At 50.9% G+C, this 18,838-nt stretch overlaps 1 protein-coding gene across 4 annotated transcripts; it reads left to right on the forward strand.

Moving 5' to 3' along the window:
* Positions 1–258: 258 nt before the first annotated feature.
* Positions 259–17,607, forward strand: CDKN1A (cyclin dependent kinase inhibitor 1A). Of its 4 annotated transcripts, none has more exons than XM_081520287.1 (4): positions 259–482; positions 2,351–2,530; positions 14,179–14,625; positions 16,099–17,607. In XM_081520287.1, the coding sequence occupies exons 3-4, from the start codon at positions 14,190–14,192 to the stop codon at positions 16,146–16,148; spliced, it is 486 nt and encodes a 161-aa protein (XP_081376413.1). In that variant the 5' UTR covers positions 259–482; positions 2,351–2,530; positions 14,179–14,189; the 3' UTR covers positions 16,149–17,607. The 4 variants fall into 4 exon arrangements, with proteins under 4 accessions (XP_081376413.1, XP_081376414.1, XP_081376412.1 ...); XM_081520288.1 differs by having other exon boundaries at positions 2,400–2,530; XM_081520286.1 differs by lacking the exons at positions 259–482; positions 2,351–2,530 and adding an exon at positions 9,471–9,703.
* Positions 17,608–18,838: the final 1,231 nt, after the last annotated feature.

Consider the following 18,838-nt stretch of genomic DNA (forward strand, 5'->3'; position numbering starts at 1 on the left):
TGGTTAGTAGTTGTTATTATTGTTTTGGTGAAAAAAGAAGAACAATCATGCAAAGCAAGTAGAAACAGGCTTGGTCAGCTGAAAATACCCACGTGCTCCCCCCTTGGGTCTCCCGGTGATATAATTAGCTGGTTTTATCCAGCGGTGAGTGGGCGGCTTGCTCCCCTGGCAGCCGGCAAGGCCAGAGGATGATGCAACAAAAGGCAAGCCCGGGCAAGGCCGAGCCTGGGCTGTGCCGGCCAAAGATGCTGATGCGATACACTGGGGTGGGGGTGGGGCGGGAAGGGCCGGAGTTATTCGGAGCTGTAGGCGTCTGGGGGACCCGACTGCCCTGGGGGGCAAAGCTGGCCTGCTCACTAAACCTTGAGCTCTCACCCGCCCTGCCCCTTCAGCCTTTCCCCCCATCCCCACCTAGTGACAGACACTATTCTCAGTTCTCTGATTCTCAACTGAGATGGAAGTTCTGCTGAGAACTTTAAGAGGTAAGAAAGGGGCCCTTGTGCACGGATAGACTGAATCAGGGTTCCCAAAGCTGTGAGGCCCAAGGGCTGGGAGGTTTCAGTTTCGGGGGAGGTTTTTCAAACCCCTGTACCCTTGTGTAGCTGGTTGACCCTCACACAAATTTAATTCAGTAGCTTCAGAAAGGGCCAGAAATTGGAAATAAGTGTTTAAAGGAATATTTACTTATTTATTTTTGGCTGCAGGGAGGTCTTAGTTTCCGCATGTGGGATCTTTGTTGCAGTACAGGCTTAGGTAAGGGGGATCTTAGTTCCTCACCAGAGATCGGAACATCTGGCCCCAGGTTTTGAAGGTTGATTCTTAACCACTGGATCACCAGGGAAGTCCTGGAAATAGGTTCTTAATTGTGTTATTATTTTAAATAGAGTTAGCTAGTAAGAATGTATTATGAGGAATAAGCCTATTTTGCATTCAGGGTTGTACACAGCACAACTCCAGGGCGCGCTGTCCACACAGACTCAGATGGTGCTAATGGTGCCCATGGAGGACTCAGGTAGTGCTAATCGTGCCCATGGAGGTAGGTGACACAGCAAACCTGCCTCTCTCCCCAGAGGCAGCCACTCTCATCGTTTCTTGCGTCTTGTTCCAGAGAGATTCCGTGTACTTGTAGGATGTGAACATTTTTCAAAAGGGGGTTCCCTTTTCTCCCATTCCTTATGTTGAGAATCCCTGAGCTGGAGGGAGGATGGTCTGAAGGATGGAGTTCAGGTATCTGCAAAGTGATAAAGGAGGAGCGGGCCTTCCCTTAAGTCTCACCACAGCAGGCCCCCCTCTCCCCTACCAGGTCCAGACTGGGTCCCCATCACAGACTACCTGCAGGGACTTCCCTGGTGGTCCAGTAGTTAAGAATTTTTCTTCCAATGCACCGGATGCTGGTTCGATCCCTGCTTGGGGAACCGAGATCCCACATGCCACAGGGCAGCTAAACCTGTGCACCTCAGTTAGAGAAGGCTTTGTGCTGCAGCATAGTTACCATGAGCCGCAACTAAGACCTGATGCAGCCAAATAAATAAATATATGAATGAATATTTTTTACAAAACGACTTGCATTTCAGGCTGTAACAGGCTTTTTCTTAGTAATCCTCCTAGGTCCCCCGGAGATTTTCAGATGGATTTGCTGAGTAGGGAATTTTCCTGCATTTCAATCTGGTGATTTCTCAGCAGACTTTGATGTTGTCTAGTCAAAACAAAACAAAACAAACCTGTGTACCAGCAGGGGGAAATTGGGTCCTGCTGTGTGACTTTACACAAGTCACACTGTCTCTTTGTGTCCCCGTTTCTTCCTCTGGGAAATGAGGAGCATCGTGTCTACCTCTGTTTTTTTTTTTTTTTTTCAACTTCTCACAAAGGTTGTAAGATCATGGATATGAAAGTACCCATTTTCGAACTTCCCTGAAGGTCCAGTTGTTGAGATGCTATGCTTCCAACGCAGATGCATTGAAATGAAGGGCATTTGATTCCTGGTTGGGGAACTGAGATCCATGTGCCTCGTGGCAAGGCCAAGTTAAAAAAAAAATTCTTTTTTAAAGTACAGGTTTTATAGATGAAGATTTGAGGTCCAAGGTCATGCAGCTCAGAGGTGTTCCTGTTCTCCTTGTGGTCAGGTCCAGAAACTCAGCAGGAAAAAACTCTCTTGTGGGAAGGGAGTGGGAAGAGGAAGGGGTTCTGATCTGCCTTGCTCTTCTGTTGTGGCAGAGACGGCTAGCAGGTCATCACAGATCTGTGGCCCCATCCAGGGACGACACAGACCCTTGCATCTAAGTGGGACCACATGACAAGTTCTTACCAATGCCATGTGGGTAGGAAATGATGGATGTTACTTCTGAACCAGGTGTGAAGAAAGGCATATACCTTCTTCGTGTTCTTCCGTCTTCCTCCAGCTGAAAGCAGAGATCCTGATGCCCTAGGGCATGGTAGAGCTGCAGGATGGAAAGGGCCTGAGTCCCTGAATCATCGTCACACCTGGAGGTCAGCTACTTGCCAACCAGAACAACTCAACTGTATTCATTATGTGAGTGAGACATAAACTATTGGGTTGTCATTGGAATCTGAGAGTTCATTTATTACAATGGCTAGTGTCACCCTGGGCTTCCCTGGTAGCTCAGCTGGCAAAGAATCCACCTGCAATACAGGAGACCCCGGTTTGATTCCTGGGTCAGGAAGACTCCCGGGAGGAGGGCATGGCAACCCACTCCAATATTTTGCCTGGAGAGTCCCATGGACAGAGGAGCCTGGCGGGCTACAGTCCATGGGGTTGCAGAATCGGACACGATTGAGCAACTAAGCACAGTGCAGTACAGTGTCATCCTAACACACACTCCCACTTTTCTTCCTCAGTCCAGCACTGAGCCGCTTGCTTGTACCCAAAAGGAGACTTTGGTAATCAGCCCTCACAGCAGGTGCAGGGTTGTTAAAAACAACTGAGGGTGGGGAGAGGGAGGCATCATCTCCCCTTAGCTCTGAACTTGGGGCCACCAGCATATGGGGATTGGGTTTGCAGCTGTTACATTCCACAGTGGCCCTGGTAGCATTTTGACTACGTGTGACACTCAGGGCCATCCTAGGGGAGCAAAGATAAAGACAGACAGCTGATAGGAGGGGGGAGCAGAGAGGAAGGGCCCACAACCAGAGCCCTGGGTCTGCCCGAAATCTCTGCCTGTGTCATCTCAGCCAAGCCAGCACCTCTTGGGCCCACCATTTCCCCGTCTGTAATATGAGTCTAAAGCACATATCCTGGGTGGAAAGTGGGGGAAGGTGGCAACGGTGAGGGGTCACATAATGGATCTGACTATGCAATCGGAAAGCCCAAACCAACATCCTCAGAACTTTGATGTGTGCTGGGGCTTTTTCTTGGGAGGGGCTTAAAAATAATTTGTTAGGAAAGAAAACACAAAAGAATACCTGATTCCTACGTTTGGGGGATCATTCAGAAAGCTATTCTGGGCTAAAGGATCTGGAAGAGGGATGTCCTGATGGCTTTGAAGGCCACCTCCGAGGACTGAACTCAGTGTCTATGGGTAGTTCCTCTTGCCACCAAATGTTTATTGACAGGTGTCCAATATCTGAAATTCCACCATTAGTGTTTCATGCCTTTGGATTCCTTTTTTTATTCTTCCACAAAAATGCAAGCAGTGATAATCCCAAACATGTGTTCAGTGCTTTAGACTTTTTCCAGTAATCCTGAAAGACACAGACAAGTCCAAATGCCAAATGCAGGTGCTTCATTAATCATTTTTTCTCCTGACAGGAAGATTGTGGGGGCAATTCTACTCCTGGGTGTATATCCAAGAATAACTTGCACATGCGGCCCAAAGACATGGACAGGAATATTATAGCAGCCCTGCGCATAACAGCCGGAGAAGGTGACGGCAGCCACTCCAGCGTTCCTGCCTGGAGAATCCCGGGGACGGGGGAGCCTGGTGGGCTGCCATCCCTGGGGTCGCGAAGAGTCGGACACGACTGAGCCACTTCACTTTCACTTTTCACTTTCATGCATTGGAGAAGGAAATAGCAACCCACTCCAGTGTTCTTGCCTGGAGAATCCCTGGGACAGAGGAGCCTGGTGGGCTGCCGTCTATGGGGTCGCACAGAGTCGGACACGACTGAAGCGACTTAGCAGCAGCAGCATGCATAATAACACAAAATTAAAAACAACCAAAGTGCCCATTGACAGGAGATGGGGATCACTGGACGTGAAGTAACAGTGAAAATGATTGAGCCCTGTTTTAATAACATCTTGCTGAATAACAGGCCATGTTAAAACATAGTGGCAACCACAGTCATTGATTTGCTCACAATTCTACAATTTAGGCAGAGGCTCATTGGGGATGGCTTGTCTCTATTCCATGTGACTGCAGCTGGGGAGGATTAACTGAGGATGAAAAATCAATGTTTTAATTAATTAATATTTATCTTGGCTGTACTAGGTCTTTGATACTGTGTGGGCTTTTCTGTAGTTGCAACGATCAGGGGCTATTCTTCATTGCGGTGCGTGGGCTTCTGAAACTGCAGTGGCTTCTCTTGTTGCAGAACACGGTCTCCAGGGCTTGCTAGCTTCAGTAGTTGCGACACATTGGCTCAGTAGCTGCAGCTTCCGGGCTCTGGAGCACAGGTGTTCAAACTTAGTTGCTCCGTGTTATGTAGGATCTTCTTGGATCAGGGATTGAACCCATGTCCCTTGAATTGGCAGGCGGATTCTTTACCACTGAGCCACCAGGGAAGCCCCAAGATCAACATTTAAGATGGTTCACTCATGTGGTTGGCCTGTTGATGCTGGGTGTCAGCTAGGAGATCAGCTGGAGCTATTGTGTGTGTGTTGAAGTAGCCTTCTTATCTTGCATGTGGCCTCCACGTGACTTCTGTCAGCCTGGTGGTCTCAGAGTAATCAGACTTCTCAGGTGGAGTCTCAATGTCCCCAAGAATGCAAAAGCAGAAGTTGCTGGATCTTCTTGAGGCTTAGGCCTAGAATAGGCACAGAATAACCCATTCTATCGGCTGAAAGAGTCATAAAGCCAGACAGATTCAACTGCAAAAGAGTGTGAATAACCAGAGCGATACTTTGTGTGCCACAGACTTGCACAGCCACAACCACCCATAGCCATATGGATAAATCGTAGGTAAGTTATGCTGCAGGAACAAATAAGCTTCACATTTCAGTGATTTCATATAACAATGGATTATTTCTTCCTCACATATATATCTTTAAAAATACATGTTTATTTATTTGGCTGCATTGGGTCTTAGTTGCTGCACGTGGAATCTTCATTGCGTCACGTGGGCTCTTTTGTTGAGGTGCACGTACTCTCCAGTTGTGGTGCACGGCCTTAGTTGTTCCACGGCGTGTGGGATCTTAGTTCCCTGACCAGGGGTCAACCCACATCCCTTGCATGGCAAGGTGGATTCTTAATCACCGGACCACGAGGGAAGTCCAGTCACATACATGTCTTACACAAGCCGGTGGAGTGCTTGGCCCCACACAGCCAGCCACTTAGGAACTTAGGCTGATGGAAGATCTACCATACTGAGATGGCACCATCTGAGACATGAGACCTCACTTTTGCCACAGCCATGGAGGACAGAAAGGCTGGAGAATTTCCCTTGACCTCAGCTCTAAAGATACAAATGTCACTTAGCTTCACATCTCATTGGCTAGAACTAGTCACATTGCCCTGCCTAAATAACAATTTTTCCTTAGAAAAATGGAAGAGCATTACTATTCAGTCACATGTAATAAAACTATTCAAAACAAAGGACAGTTGAACATAAAATTCAAGATCGTGTTTACTTTGGGGTGGGGGGAGGGGTCAGCATAGGAGAGGAAGTCACAGGAAGGTATTAATAGCAATGATTTGTAATACTCTAATCCATGGGTTGAGCAGTGAGTATTGATTATACTATTTTTAATGAATAAATGAGTAAATAGATGAATGAAATAAGAGAGGGATCAGAAGCAGCCGCACTGAAGCATAACCTCAGAGTGCAGGCCAAAAATAGCTCTTCCATAAATAGTCACTGAGCTGTGGTTGAGGCTGCTAGGCCTTGAGGGTACAAAGATGAATAAAATATAGGCTCATCCCCTCTAGGTTCCCAGCTCAGAGGATGCAGTAGGCACATGAACCAGACAAACCAGCAAAGCACAGTGGAGTGGACTGCTTACCAGGAAATTTGGGAGCCAGAGAAAGAAAGTCTTACCCCAAGGGGTCATGTAGGATGGGTCTTGAAGGATCAATAGGAGTTCAATAGGTGGAGAAAGAAGTGGAGGTGGGGCATATTGGTCAGGGACACTCATTCCGGGAAGAGTGAACAATATGTACAAAGGCACAGATAGCCCTTCATTCCTCAGGTGGCCTGTGTTCACAGCATTTCCTCACCACATTCTAGTCCCTAAATGATTTGATCAACTCATTCATACTGTGCTATGCCACCCAGAACCCTCTGCAGGACTTGTGCATTCAATATCCCCACTGATTTCTATGTGCCAGGCACTATGGCTAAGCATTTTGCTTATATGATTTTATTTAACGAAGAGCAGAATTAATGCCAAAGAAGTGAATTTCTAATGGTGAAATTTCAGACTTAGATAAGATGAAATCTTTAGCTTAGGGAAGCTGGAAGTATTTGCGTGGCATGAATTCTGTCACAAATTCCTCTGCCTCACCCTATGTTCAGTCCTGATCTTTGTACTGGCTGGGTAAAGCCCCTGGAAGGTCAGGAGGTGGGGTGGGAGGAGCTCGCAATCTTATTCTTCAAAAAAAAAAAAAGCAAGTGGGACTTCTGCTCAATAATATAATAATGTCTCTGTTCTGCCTCTTCTCTGGGGTCTCACTTCTTGGGAGCCTGTGTGGAGGTGAATTCCTCTCTGCCCCTGTTAGGGACTCCCCAGGCCTTTTCTGAGAAATGGTGACATTGTTCCTAGCACTTCCCCTCCCTTCCTGGGTAGCTCCCGTGGCCACCATTGAGCTTTCCTCACATCCTCCTTCTTTGGGCCAGGGCTTTTCTAACTTTCCTTTCCATCATCACTTCCCTCCTGGATGGGGCTAATCTGGGTCCTCTCGTTCCTCAGGCTGACTCTCTTTACATCCCTAAGCCGCCTGCTTCCTTGGGAGCAGGCCTGGGCATCAGGCTGCAGGCCCGACTAGCATTCAGGCCTTCGGGAACATGTCCTAACATGTTGAGCCCTGGCACAGAAGAAGATGGTAGCTGTTTTGTCCTTGGGGCTGCCTCCTTTTAGACGAGAGTGGGGTTTTAGACAAGAGGAGACCCTCAGAGACCCGGGTGAGACCTTGGTCTGCATTTCTCTGAACAGAATATGTGATTTGCTGCAGACCCCTTGGGACTGGTCCGGGATCTGTCGTGTACCTGCATGTGTGTGTGTGTGTGTGTGTGTGTGTGTGTGTGTGTGTGTGTGTGTGTATTTTGGGACTTGGATCTTGAGTGTGGCTTTTATCAACCTGCTTCTTTGCCTCTTTAGGGCAGAAGCCCTCTCTTAAGAGCAAACCTGGCTACAGATTCAAGTGAATGCTTGGAAACTTTTTTTTTTAATGCTGAACAGTACTAGACACCAGTAGGTGCTTAATAAATATTTGTTGAATTCTGTTGTGGTGGTGGTGAGTTAAAAATTATTTTAAAAAAATCACTTCCCCAAAAAAACAACAAAAAGAATTATTTCATTGTGAAGCCCAGGACCATAAAACTTGAACTAATTCAATACAAGCCGTCATTAAATTTTTTTTCCCCAAAGTAAACAGATAGACAATGTCAAGTCTATTTACAATGTCTGAAAGCCAAGGGGATTCGAGACAGTAGGAGGATATGCCCATCCTGTGCTGGATATTTGACAACCCAGGCTTTGGGTGGTGTGGGTATGGGTGTGTTGGAGGTAGGGAGGGTGGAGCTGGGAGAGGAGAGGGCTGGTCCTGGGGTCTTGGCCTGTTTGAGGTTCTTCCGAAGTCCACCTACAATTCTGGCCTGACTCCAATATCAGGCAGGCAAGGTCTGGTAAAGGGTCCTCCCACCCCTCCCTGGGCTCCTGTCCCAGCAGTAGAGGAGAAGCAGGACTGTCCTCCCTGAGGTCAGCTGCTTTGGGGGAAGAAGACTGGGCATGTCTGGGCAGAGATTTCCAGACGCCAAACAGCCCTAGATGTCAGTAATTGTAGCTGCTTCCAGCCTGCATTCTATGTTTTAGTCAATTTCTGTTCAGATTAACACTCTGTTCTCTGCAATTTTTTTACAAGCAGAAATCGAAAATGTTTCAGATGAAGGAAGGAAGCAAAGGTGGGGTACAAGTGGCGATGGGGAGCAGCAGGGCACCTCACTTGCTTTTGCATCTGTTGGAAGCACTGGTTGGCCTTTCTAGAACTGCTTTCATCGGTGTCACCTCGGTGTATTGCCTGGAAATGACGGGTGCTGGGCATGTCTTGCATTCTCAAGCCGCTGAAACAGAGAGGGCAATAAGCAGAGAGCTCTGGATGAGAAGCAAAAGGTCTGTGTTCCAACTATAGCCATTGATTTGCTGTATCCCCTGAGTCAGGCCCCTGAGCTCTGAGCCTCAGTTTCCAGCAGTGTATGTGGTGGGTGGGGATTACCCAGGAGATAACTCACCCACCCAGTCCTTCTCCCCTTCCCAGCCCACAAATCCACAGCAATCACAGAGCTTTCTTCTGCTAAGGTGAGACGGGAGGTGGGTATAGGCGGTGAGGAGGAGGGGGTGGGAAGCTTAGTTCAGTGTCCTGTTTCCCCAGGAAACAGGTTAGCCCTTTCTTAGCAGTGCCCAATTCCGTCCTTCCCTGGAGCATTTGACAAATAACTTCTCACCCCCTTAGTTCTGTGGGCTTCGGTCGGTTTCCTCTTCTGTGAAACACGGGGAATTGAATCCTCTTCTGTGAAATAAAGGGAATTGAATCCGTTCTGGCCTCCAAGAATGCTTTGTTGGGGTCTCTGGGTGCCTCAGGTAATGGGGAGAGGTGGTGTAGTGAGGGACCCATGGTGGTACAGCGGGGCTTTTCTGGGAATTGCAAAGTGAAGTGTTCTCTTTAAAAAAAAAAAAATTAAGGATTTTTTTTTTCCTTTATTAATGCCACTCCTCGTGGTTTATTCACCTGCTCTGGGTAAATCCTTGCCCAAAGTCAGTCGGTGGTGGGTCAGAGAAGGGGCTAGTGCGTTCAGTGCCAATAACGCCGTCCCATCGGTGGGAGGGCCAACTCGCCTTCCCCACCCCCACCCCCCGCACTGGGGAAAAAAAACCCAAACAATTGGGACTCAGTTCGTGCGGAAATATGTCAAGTGCACAAACCCAGGCGCGGAGAGTGGGAAGGAGGGACGCGCCCTCCTGCAGCCTGTGAGGTTGGCAGCGGAGTCACCAGGGGGCCGCCAGAGCAGAAGCGCCGCTGTGGGCGGAGCGGCCAGTCCCGCCTCCAGCCTCTTTATAAGCCCAGCGCCTGGCGCCCGGCGGCGCCAGCTGAGGTGTGTGAGCAGCGGCTGGAGACTGTGGTTGGGAGACCCGGCGCTGCGCGCAGATTCACAGAGACATCCCGAGACCCCCAGAAGAGGTGAGGGAATCGAGGCGGGCCAGAGCGGATCCCGAGCTGAGGCTCCCGAGCCGAGCCGAGCCGAGCGAGTCCGCGTGTTTGTCCGTGCCCCTCCGGGGGTGTGTATCCGCTGGGGCGCGTGTGTCCTGTGTTCACAGGTGAATGGCGCGCGGGACCCTGCGCGCGGGTTTCGGTTTGGGGCACACCAAGGTCTGCGAGTGCGCGTGTGGGGACAGGGCCTGGGATGCGTCGGAGGCTGCAGGCGCGGAGAAGGCGCCCGAGTACCAGGGATCTCCTCTGCGATCCCTCCCATGGAAACTCCGCCGGGGCGAGGGAAGGCGTGGACCCGGCAGAGGGTGCGCCCAGGGCCCCAGGCTCCGCGGGCTCGCTGCGTGGGGACGAAGCCCGGTCCGCGCAGGGCTCCGGGAGGGGCGGGGAAAGCCAAGCCGAACAGGTTAATCTGGGATCCATTCCCGAGCGGTGCTTAGATCCGATCGGTGCCGTCCCGGCCCAGAACCGAGGTCGGAGTTCCCAAGGCTGCCGCGGCCGCCGATAGACCGCGCGCTGAGGTCAGCGCGGGCTGTGTCCTGGGCCCTTGGGAATGTGTCGGGACACGTTCCTTAAGAGTAAGCTGGGAGGTGACTCACGGTGACAAGAAGACCCCGGGGGACGAGCCGGGTGACATCAGAACTCCGCCAGGGCTGGGAGACTGTGGCTCCGCCAGAGGTCTCTTCCCTGCCTCTCCACGGTCTCTGTCCCCCCACGCCGCCACCATCAGCACAGTGACCTATTTGGCTGGCACAGAGTGTTCCCAGGGAAACCGGGATACCGGGAGGTCCAAGACCGGGTGTCCGGTCCCCGCCCCGAGGCGCGCCCTCTGGGACCCGGAGCCGGGCGCTGCTGGGTGGGCTTGCGCCAGCCTGTCAGTTAGGGAAGCCCCGAAGCCGGACCTAGCCTCTCTCCCATCGCTGCCGGGAGAACCCCGGCCCAGCCTTCCCTTGGGTCGGCCGGATGGACTCGGGGTCGGGAGCCGAGGTCTACTCTGCGGCGCGGTGGGGCTCCCAGCCCCCGAGGGGGCGGTGGGGGAAGGGAAGGAGAGGTCCTGTGTTTGAGGGATGGGGCTTCGGGGTGCGTCGCTGCTCCGGGCCTCCGTCACCTGCTTTCGGGAGCTCCAGGTGGCCCCAACCCAGTCCGGAATTCCCTCTCCAAGGGCGACAGGGCTGAGCAGAGCAGGAGGACGATTCGCCCTTCGGACGCCACCGCCCAGCGCCGACTGCGGTGCGTCCGCCTTGTCCGCCTGGTCTGGGGCCCTCGGGGGACACTTGCGCTCTCCGCGTAGGGACAAGAATCCTAGAACTGGGCTTGGTGCTTTAGGGTGTCCGGGCAGCTCCCTCCCTCCTTCCCTTTCCTCCACGTTGCGTTTCGGGGAGGACTTTCGAGCGGTTTTGTTTTCGTTGCTCCCGTCTATTTTTATTTTTCGGGGATCTGACTCATCCCTTGCTTTGGGCGTGGAGATAAGGTGGAGGGACCAGATCTCGGCGCGCCTGTGCGTGCGTGCTGTGTGTGTGCCTGTGTGTGTGTGCTCGTGCGTGCGTGTGTTTCACAAGAGGCTACGCGAGAGCGCGCTGTTTCCCAACAGTGGCGGGCGTTTCGGAAGCCTGACTGGCTCAGCGTGACGTGTTCGCGGCCCCGAGCCCCCCCCACTCCCCCTCCCCACCCCAGGGTGACGTGCAGCGGGAGTGGAAGCGAAGTTTTGGCGGGCCGGGAGCGCTTTGCAGGAAACTGACTCATCACAGCTCCCTGCCGGCCTGCCAGGCTCTGCCCACGCGGCTCCCCACCTCCGTGGGTGATTTCCTGGAGACTGGCGCCCTCTTCTGGCCACATCGAGAATAGCTAACCCGCCTTCCCGCGGAATGAGGCTTCACGGGCCTTGGCTTCCCAATGCTACTATTCTAGTACTGATGCTGAGGTCTTTGCCCACTCCTCTCTTAAAAGGAGTGTCCCCACTGGATCTGCATTGTTTACTGAGTGCTTACTTTTTATTTGGGAATGAAAATATGGTTGAAGTCCAAGGCATGATAAAACCCTAGCAGGGTTCCTCCTCTTGCCAATGAAGCCCTGAGACCCATAGTGTCTATTCAAGCCGTTCCATGTGTCCCTTCTTGGCTGGCACCCCAAGTGTGCCCATCTGGAGAACTGTCAAACCCTTGAAGTTAATTGGTCTGGGGAAGAAGGGGCCTGTCAAATCTACATTTTGAAAGAGCTCCTCAAGTGGTTCTGAGGGGTCTCTCTGGTGAAGAAACCTCAAAATTAGAGAGGGAGTAGGGTTCAACACCAGAACACAGAACCCAGGGCATTCAGGGCTGGGTTCAGATCCTGGCTGTGCCATTGGTGAGCTATGTGACCTTGGGAAAGTTACTTAACTTCTCTGAGCCTTGGTTACCTCTCTGTAAAAGAGCTGATATACCCATTTCTTCTGAAAATTAATATCCGTGAACTTTTTTACAACAGCCCTTGGCACCTAAAGTATATAAATAAATCTCAATCCTTACCCCTGAAGAGAGTGAGCAAAGGTTAGTTGTGGGTTTTGTCCACTGCGCTATGTAACCCATCTCTATGTGGCAGCTTGAATAGACACTATTGATCTTTTGAACCGTGTGGTTTCAGGGCAAGTCTTAAAACCCCTGCCCTTTAAACTTGGTCAGAGGTCATCTAGTGCCTCCCCTCCCCTGCCTGCTGAGACTTGGAGTTGTGGACTTGACTCACTGTGAGAGGTGGAGTGGGGACAGGTAGATGTGGTGTGGGTCCAGGGCTTCCTGCACCAGGAGGACACTCAGCAGGGCTTTCACCCTCAAAGCCTGCAAATCAGGACTTGTCCGTGGGAAGACCCAGTCCCTGTTAAAGTCGTGCAGGTGCTCAGCCCTGGAGTCAAGCCAGAGCAGGGCAGGGAGGTGCCAGCACCCCCTCATGGGCAAGCTCACCCTTGGTTTTCCCTCTCCTAAAGTGGGAGGAGAGGAACCAGGTAGACCGGTGCCTTTAATTTTCTTTGCCTGCAAAACGGGTTCCTTGGATGCAGGCAGAATGGGACAGGGGCTTCCAGGTTGTCTAGACTTCAGGTCACCTGATGTGCCTGGCAGGATGTGGCTCAGCCCGGGAGAAATCATTGCTCTGCCCTGCCCTGCCTAGCTCCTCCTTACCCCCAGGCTGCCTGTCTGATGACATCCTTGGGAAAGGCCCACAGCCCACAACACCTGTCAGCTGCTGTCTGAAGCAGGCAGTGGCCCAGGTGGAGTGATGGGGAGGAGTCAGCCAGAACTAAAGGCAGAGAGAAATAATATTTTCTAAACACTTTCTCTATACTCGGTACTGCTCTGAGGGCGTTATCCACAACCGCTTAGCTAATCCTCACATCTGTCCTCTAAGACATTCGCTATTGTTATCTCCTTCTAGAACTAACACCAAAAATAGATGTCCCTTTCATCACAGGGGACTGGAATGTAAAAGTAGGAAATCAGGAGATACCTGGAGTTACATGCAAGTTTGGCCTTGGAGTACAAAGTGAAGCAGGGCAAAGGCTAACAGAGTTTTGCCAAGGGAACACACTGCTGCTGCTGCTGCTAAGTCGCTTCAGTCGTGTCCGACTCTGTGCAACCCCATAGACGGCAGCCCACCAGGCTCCACCGTCCCTGGGATTCTCCAGGCAAGAATACTGGAGTGGGTTGCCATTCATGGACATCTCCATCTTATAGATGACAAAAACAGAACCCAGAGAAGTTAAGCCACTTGTCGAAGGTCGCTCAGCAGAGCCTGGATTCCAACCCAAGTGTCCTGGTTCCAGAGCCCTCACCTTTAACCACCAAGATACAGCCATTCAACTCTGCTCCATCTGCCTTGCCTGACGGGGCCCACCAATCATTTCCTTGAGCCTGCATCTACAGCCTCGCTCTTTAGACATGTATGCAGTCCCATTTTACAGATGAGGAAACTGAGGCCAGGGGACTTGAAGTGACTCTTTAAAAGTTGAGGTAGGAAGTGACAGAGCGAGGACTAGAACCCAGGTGCTTTTAACCCCAAAGTCCAGGGTAGTTTTAAGTAACTGAGCAGGATTATTCTGCATGAGCATCTAGATGGAGGGATTTGAGAGGCTCGAGGAGGCATCCATTTACGTGGGAATTGACCTCCCCGGCCGGGCCTGGAGTTAGGAAACTGCTGGACTCTGACAATTCACACATACCTGGGGCATTCACACCCACGAGGGACACCTCAGGGGGGAAAAACAAATTGATTTTAGCTGATAACACCTGGTGGTAAACAGGACCCTGATCCCTGCTATTGCAATAAACTTGCCTTTGTTGACATAAACTTGCCCTTCAGCTGCCCACTCCCCCAGTGACCTTGGGGTGTCAGGCTGACTGAGCTCTGCCCCTCACGTCCTCTCTGTGGGCTGCGGTTGGGAGAGCTTGTGGGAGGAACATGGTGGGGAATCAGCCGGAAGGAATCAGAGAGCCCCTCTCACCTCACTTTCTAGTAAGGAGACTGCGCCTGAAGTTACGCAGTAGCATGGCCCGGTGAGGGAGCGTCCGACTTCCCGAGTGTCTCACTTGTGTGCCCCCGGGTCTTCCTTGTGTTCCAGCCACAGGTGCCATGTCCGAGCCGTCCGGGGATGCGCATCAAATCCCCCGCAGCAGCAAGGCCTGCCGCTGCCTCTTTGGTCCAGTGGACAGCGAGCAGCTGCGCCAAGACTGCGACGCCCTCATGGCCAGCTGCATGCAGGAGGCCCGAGAGCGGTGGAACTTCGACTTTGTCACCGAGACGCCGCTGGAGGGTGACTTCGCCTGGGAGCGTGTGAGGGGCCTCGGTCTGCCCAAGCTCTACTTGCCCGTGGGGCCCCTAGATGACCTGGGAGAGGGCAAGCGGCCGAGCTCCTCATCCGCCCTGCTGCAGGGGACATCTCAGGAGGACCACTTGGACCTGTCGCTGTCCTGCACCCTGGTGACTCGCTCCCCTGAGCGGCCCGAGGGGACCCCCGGTGGGCCTGGCCCCTCCCAGGGCCGCAAACGGCGGCAGACCAGCATGACAGGTGAGGACGAGAGCAGAGAAGGAGGCGGCAAGGGGTTAAGACTCCAGAACTCACAGTGCAAGGGCTCACCTGTCTGGCCCAGCTTGCTCATGGCTCTGAGGGGGGAAACAGGCCCAGAGAGGGGAAGTGGCTTGCCTGAGGTCACACAGCAAGTCGACTACCAAGACCAATTAGCTGACATTTATTTGGAACATTGACTATGTGCCAGGCCCTTTGATGAGTGTCTAGATTTCTTTTAGTCCTTATAGTGATCTAATACCATACAACGTTCTTGGCATCCTTTTACAGGCAAAGAAACAGGACTCTGAGAGGTAGAATGATTTGCCTAAGGTCCCACGCTGAATTTGCCGTGGAGAGAAAATGAACAATAATTTCCTGGCTGCCTTATCCAAACCTAACTCACCTTCCCCTTCATACATACACACCTTCACCCACACTTCCCAGCCTATTTTTCTCTTTTGGGCACTTTTTAAACTATCAACAGCTACTTCCATATTTTGATATAGTCCATCGCCCCAAATAGGATCTTATCTCCACAAGAAAGAAATCTGTATTTCTCTTGCTCATAACTGAATCCTCAGCACCGTGGATGGTGTGTGACACTAGCAGGTGCTTGAGGAAAATGGGATAAGTGAGGCTGGCAGTTGAACACTAACTATGCCAGGCCTTCGGCCAACGTCTTTTTATTTTTTACTTTACAAATGTATCACTGTTATTATTTTGGCTGTACAGCTTGTAGGATCTTAATTCCCTGAGCAGGGATAGAACCCAGGCCGCCTCCGTTGAGAGCACGGAGTCTTAGCCACTGGACCACCAGGGAAGTCCCAACCAAGGTCTTTCCGGAAGCATTTCATTTAATCCTCCGAGCACCGTACCAGTGTTATCCTCATTTTATAGGTGAGGAAACTAAAGGTTGGAGCAGTGCAGCCAAGAATCCCACAGCACATTTGTAGCTCGGTCAGAACTGACAATAATGATGATAATAATAATAACTAACCTATATATGGCTCAGGCATCGTGCAGAACACTTCCTGATCATCTAATGGAATCTCCAGAGCAGTGCTCTCTGATAGATCAGGCTCTGCAAAGAAACAGATGCCCAGTACTGCTGGCCACATATCACTGCTGAGTGTTTTCCATGAGGAACTGAGTTTTTCTTTTAGTTTAATGTCAATTAATTTAAACGGTCACCTAGGGTTAGTGGCCACTGCATTTGGGCAGCTTGGCTTAAAGCAGGTCCGTGGATGTAAGGTCTGTTATTGATCACATCTGTGAAGCGTGGGGGGATGTTCTGTATGTACATAGCCCTCTGGGAGATGGGCTAGAAGTTTCCAGAGTTCTTCGCTGTACTTGGCAGTGTGTCCCTCTGGCCCTGGGGAGGGGTCCCTGGTCCCTCTGCAGTTTGCATTGGGTGGGTGGCTCTGCTGGCCCCTCTTCCCCCTGGCCTGGCTGACGTCTGTTCTCTCCCCCCAGATTTCTACCACTCCAAACGCAGGCTGATCTGCTCCAAGAGGAAGCCCTAACCCGGCTGCTGGAAGCATGTCCTCGTGGAAGCAAGGGGGCCACCAAGGGCCTCTTCTGTACCTTTTGTTTTGGTCCTTCAGTTTGTGCGTCTTAATTATTATTTGTGTTTTAATTTAAACGCCTCCTCATGTACATACCCTGCTTGCTGCCACCCTTCCCACACCCCCAGCCTCTGGCATTAGAATTATTTAAAAAAAAAAAAATTAGCAGAAAAAAATAGGCTTATTAGATTGCTAGGTATTTTTATTATATGAACCGTTATTTAAACCCTCTTCATCCTTTGCTTTCCTTGTCCTCGCTCCTCTGAGGCTGGCATGACCCCCATTCTCTGGGTGGCACTCTCCAGAGGGGCCTGGCTCTCTCCCACCCCACCCCCCTCCATCTGATGGGTGTTACGAAGTCCCGCCCCGCCCTTTCCTGGATTCTCAGACCTGAATTCCTTACAATCTGAGAAGTAAATAGATAGCACTTTGAAGGGAGCCCAACAGAGTTGGAGGCATCATCAAAACTTTGGGTTCCCCTTGCTCCCGTCTGAGGTTGGGCAGAGTGACCCTGAAGTGGGCACAGCCTGGAAATGGGGCTGGGGGATTAGACACCCTCCTGGCCCTTGATTCCCACCTCTGTCCTGTGAAGGCATGGGGAAGGTAGGGGCCCGTAGCAAACCACCCCCGCCTCCCCCCCCCGCCTCAGGGGAGTCAGTCTCAGTGTTTGGCTTCCCTGTCCCCTCCATTTTTCCAGGAGCCCCAGAGGCCCGTTTCCCAGCCGGGCTCTCAGTCCCTCTCTGCTCCTCTCCCTTCCTCCATGCCCTTTTCCTTTAGTATCTTCTCAGCCCTGGGTGGCAGCTCTGGGGGGGCCCTAACCCCAAACTCGGTGGACTGGAAGAGGAAGGGACATGCTAGGCGTAGGGTTCCCCAATTCTACCTCAAGCAGTGACCGCCCCCTCCTCTTAGCTCTTGGGGTGGGGGTCCTGGGTGGTCAGACAGGCCTCCTTGAATGGGAGATCTCTGTGTTAGGGGTAGGTGGGTGAGGAGCAGATTTTTCCAGGAGGGACAGTGTGACACCAGCCCCTGGAACCCATCCAAGGACTTTTTCCATTTGCCCCACCCCTTCCCTCATTTCATTGCACTTTGAATAACAGCTGAAGGAGTCAGATGGCGGGAGCAGAGGCTGTGGATAGGATGTGCTAAGTGGGCAAATATGGGTCTGGGGGCTGTGATTCATCCTCTTTCTGGGCACTGAAGCACTTGGTGAGTCTGACCCCAAACACCTTCCAGCTCCTGTAACATCCTGGCCTGGACTGTTTTCTCCTGGCTCCCATAGGTCCTGTTTCTTCTGTCTCCACCTAGACTGTAAACCTCTCAAGGGTAGGGAATACGTCCTGTACCATTCAAAGCCCCTCCCACAGTGCTGAGTATACAGCAGGTGCTCAATAAATATTTCTGATGACTTTACTTGTAATATTAGTGTTGTGGTCAATATACCTTATTATTTATAAGAACAAGTGGGTGGAGGTTTTTTTAATTAAAATAAATAAGCACTTAAAAAAAATGCAAAAGGGTTTAGCAAAAGAAAGACCAAGATGACAAAACAAAAGCAGACAATAACAAAATAAAACAATAAGTCATCACACCTCTGCAGATTGCCACTATCAATATTTTGGGTTCTTGTGTTTGGTCTTTTTAAAAGTAAAAGTAAAGAATATATTGTGACTCATCAGAAAAATGCAAATTAAAACCACAATAAGATACCAGTACACATCTACCAGAATGACTAACATGAAAAAGACTGACAATGCCAAGTGTTGGTAAGGATACAGAACAACTGGAACTCATACCTCCTGGTGGAAGTGTGAACTACTTCATCTGCTTTGGAATCAGTTCAGTTCAGTCGCTCAGTTGTGTCCGACTCTTTGCGACCCCATGAACCACAGCACGCCAGGCCTCCCTGTCCATACCAACTCCCGGAGTTTACCCAAACCCATGTCCATTGAGTCGGTGATGCCATCCAACCATCTCATCCTCTGTCATCCCCATCTCCTCCTGCCTTCAATCTTTCATCAGGGTCTTTTCAAATGAGTCAGCTCTTCACATCAGGTGGCCAAAGTGTTGGAGTTTCAGCTTCAACATCAGTCCTTTCAGTGAACACCCAGGACGGATCTCTTTTAGGATGGACTGGTTGGATTTCCTTGCAGTCCAAGGGACTCTCAAGAGTCTTCTCCAACACCACAGTTCAAAAGCATCAATTCTTCGGCACTCAGCTTTCTTTATAGTCCAACTCTCACATCCATATATGAAAAACTGGAAAAACCATAGCCTTGACTAGACGGATCTTTGTTGGCAAAATAATGTCTCTGCTTTTTAATATGCTGTCTAGGTTGGTCATAACTTTCCTTCCAAGGAGTAAGTGTCTTTTAATTTCATTGCTGCAGTCACCATCTGCAGTGATTTTGGAGCCCAGAAAAATAAAGTCAGCCACTGTTTCCACTGTTTCCCCATCTCTTTGCCATGAAGCAATGGGACCGGATGCCATGATCTTAGTTTTCTGAATGTTGAGCTTTAAGCCAACTTTTTCACTCTCCTCTTGCACTTTCATCAAGAGGCTCTTTAGTTCTTCTTCGCTTTCTGCCATAAGGGTGGTGTCATCTGCATATCTGAGGTTACTGATATTTCTCCCGGCAATCTTGATTCCA

The sequence above is a fragment of the Giraffa tippelskirchi genome, chromosome 8 (genome assembly GCF_054371585.1).
Source record: "Giraffa tippelskirchi isolate mGirTip1 chromosome 8, T2T-mGirTip1v1.2.pri, whole genome shotgun sequence".
In the NCBI taxonomy this organism is placed as follows: domain Eukaryota; kingdom Metazoa; phylum Chordata; class Mammalia; order Artiodactyla; family Giraffidae; genus Giraffa; species Giraffa tippelskirchi.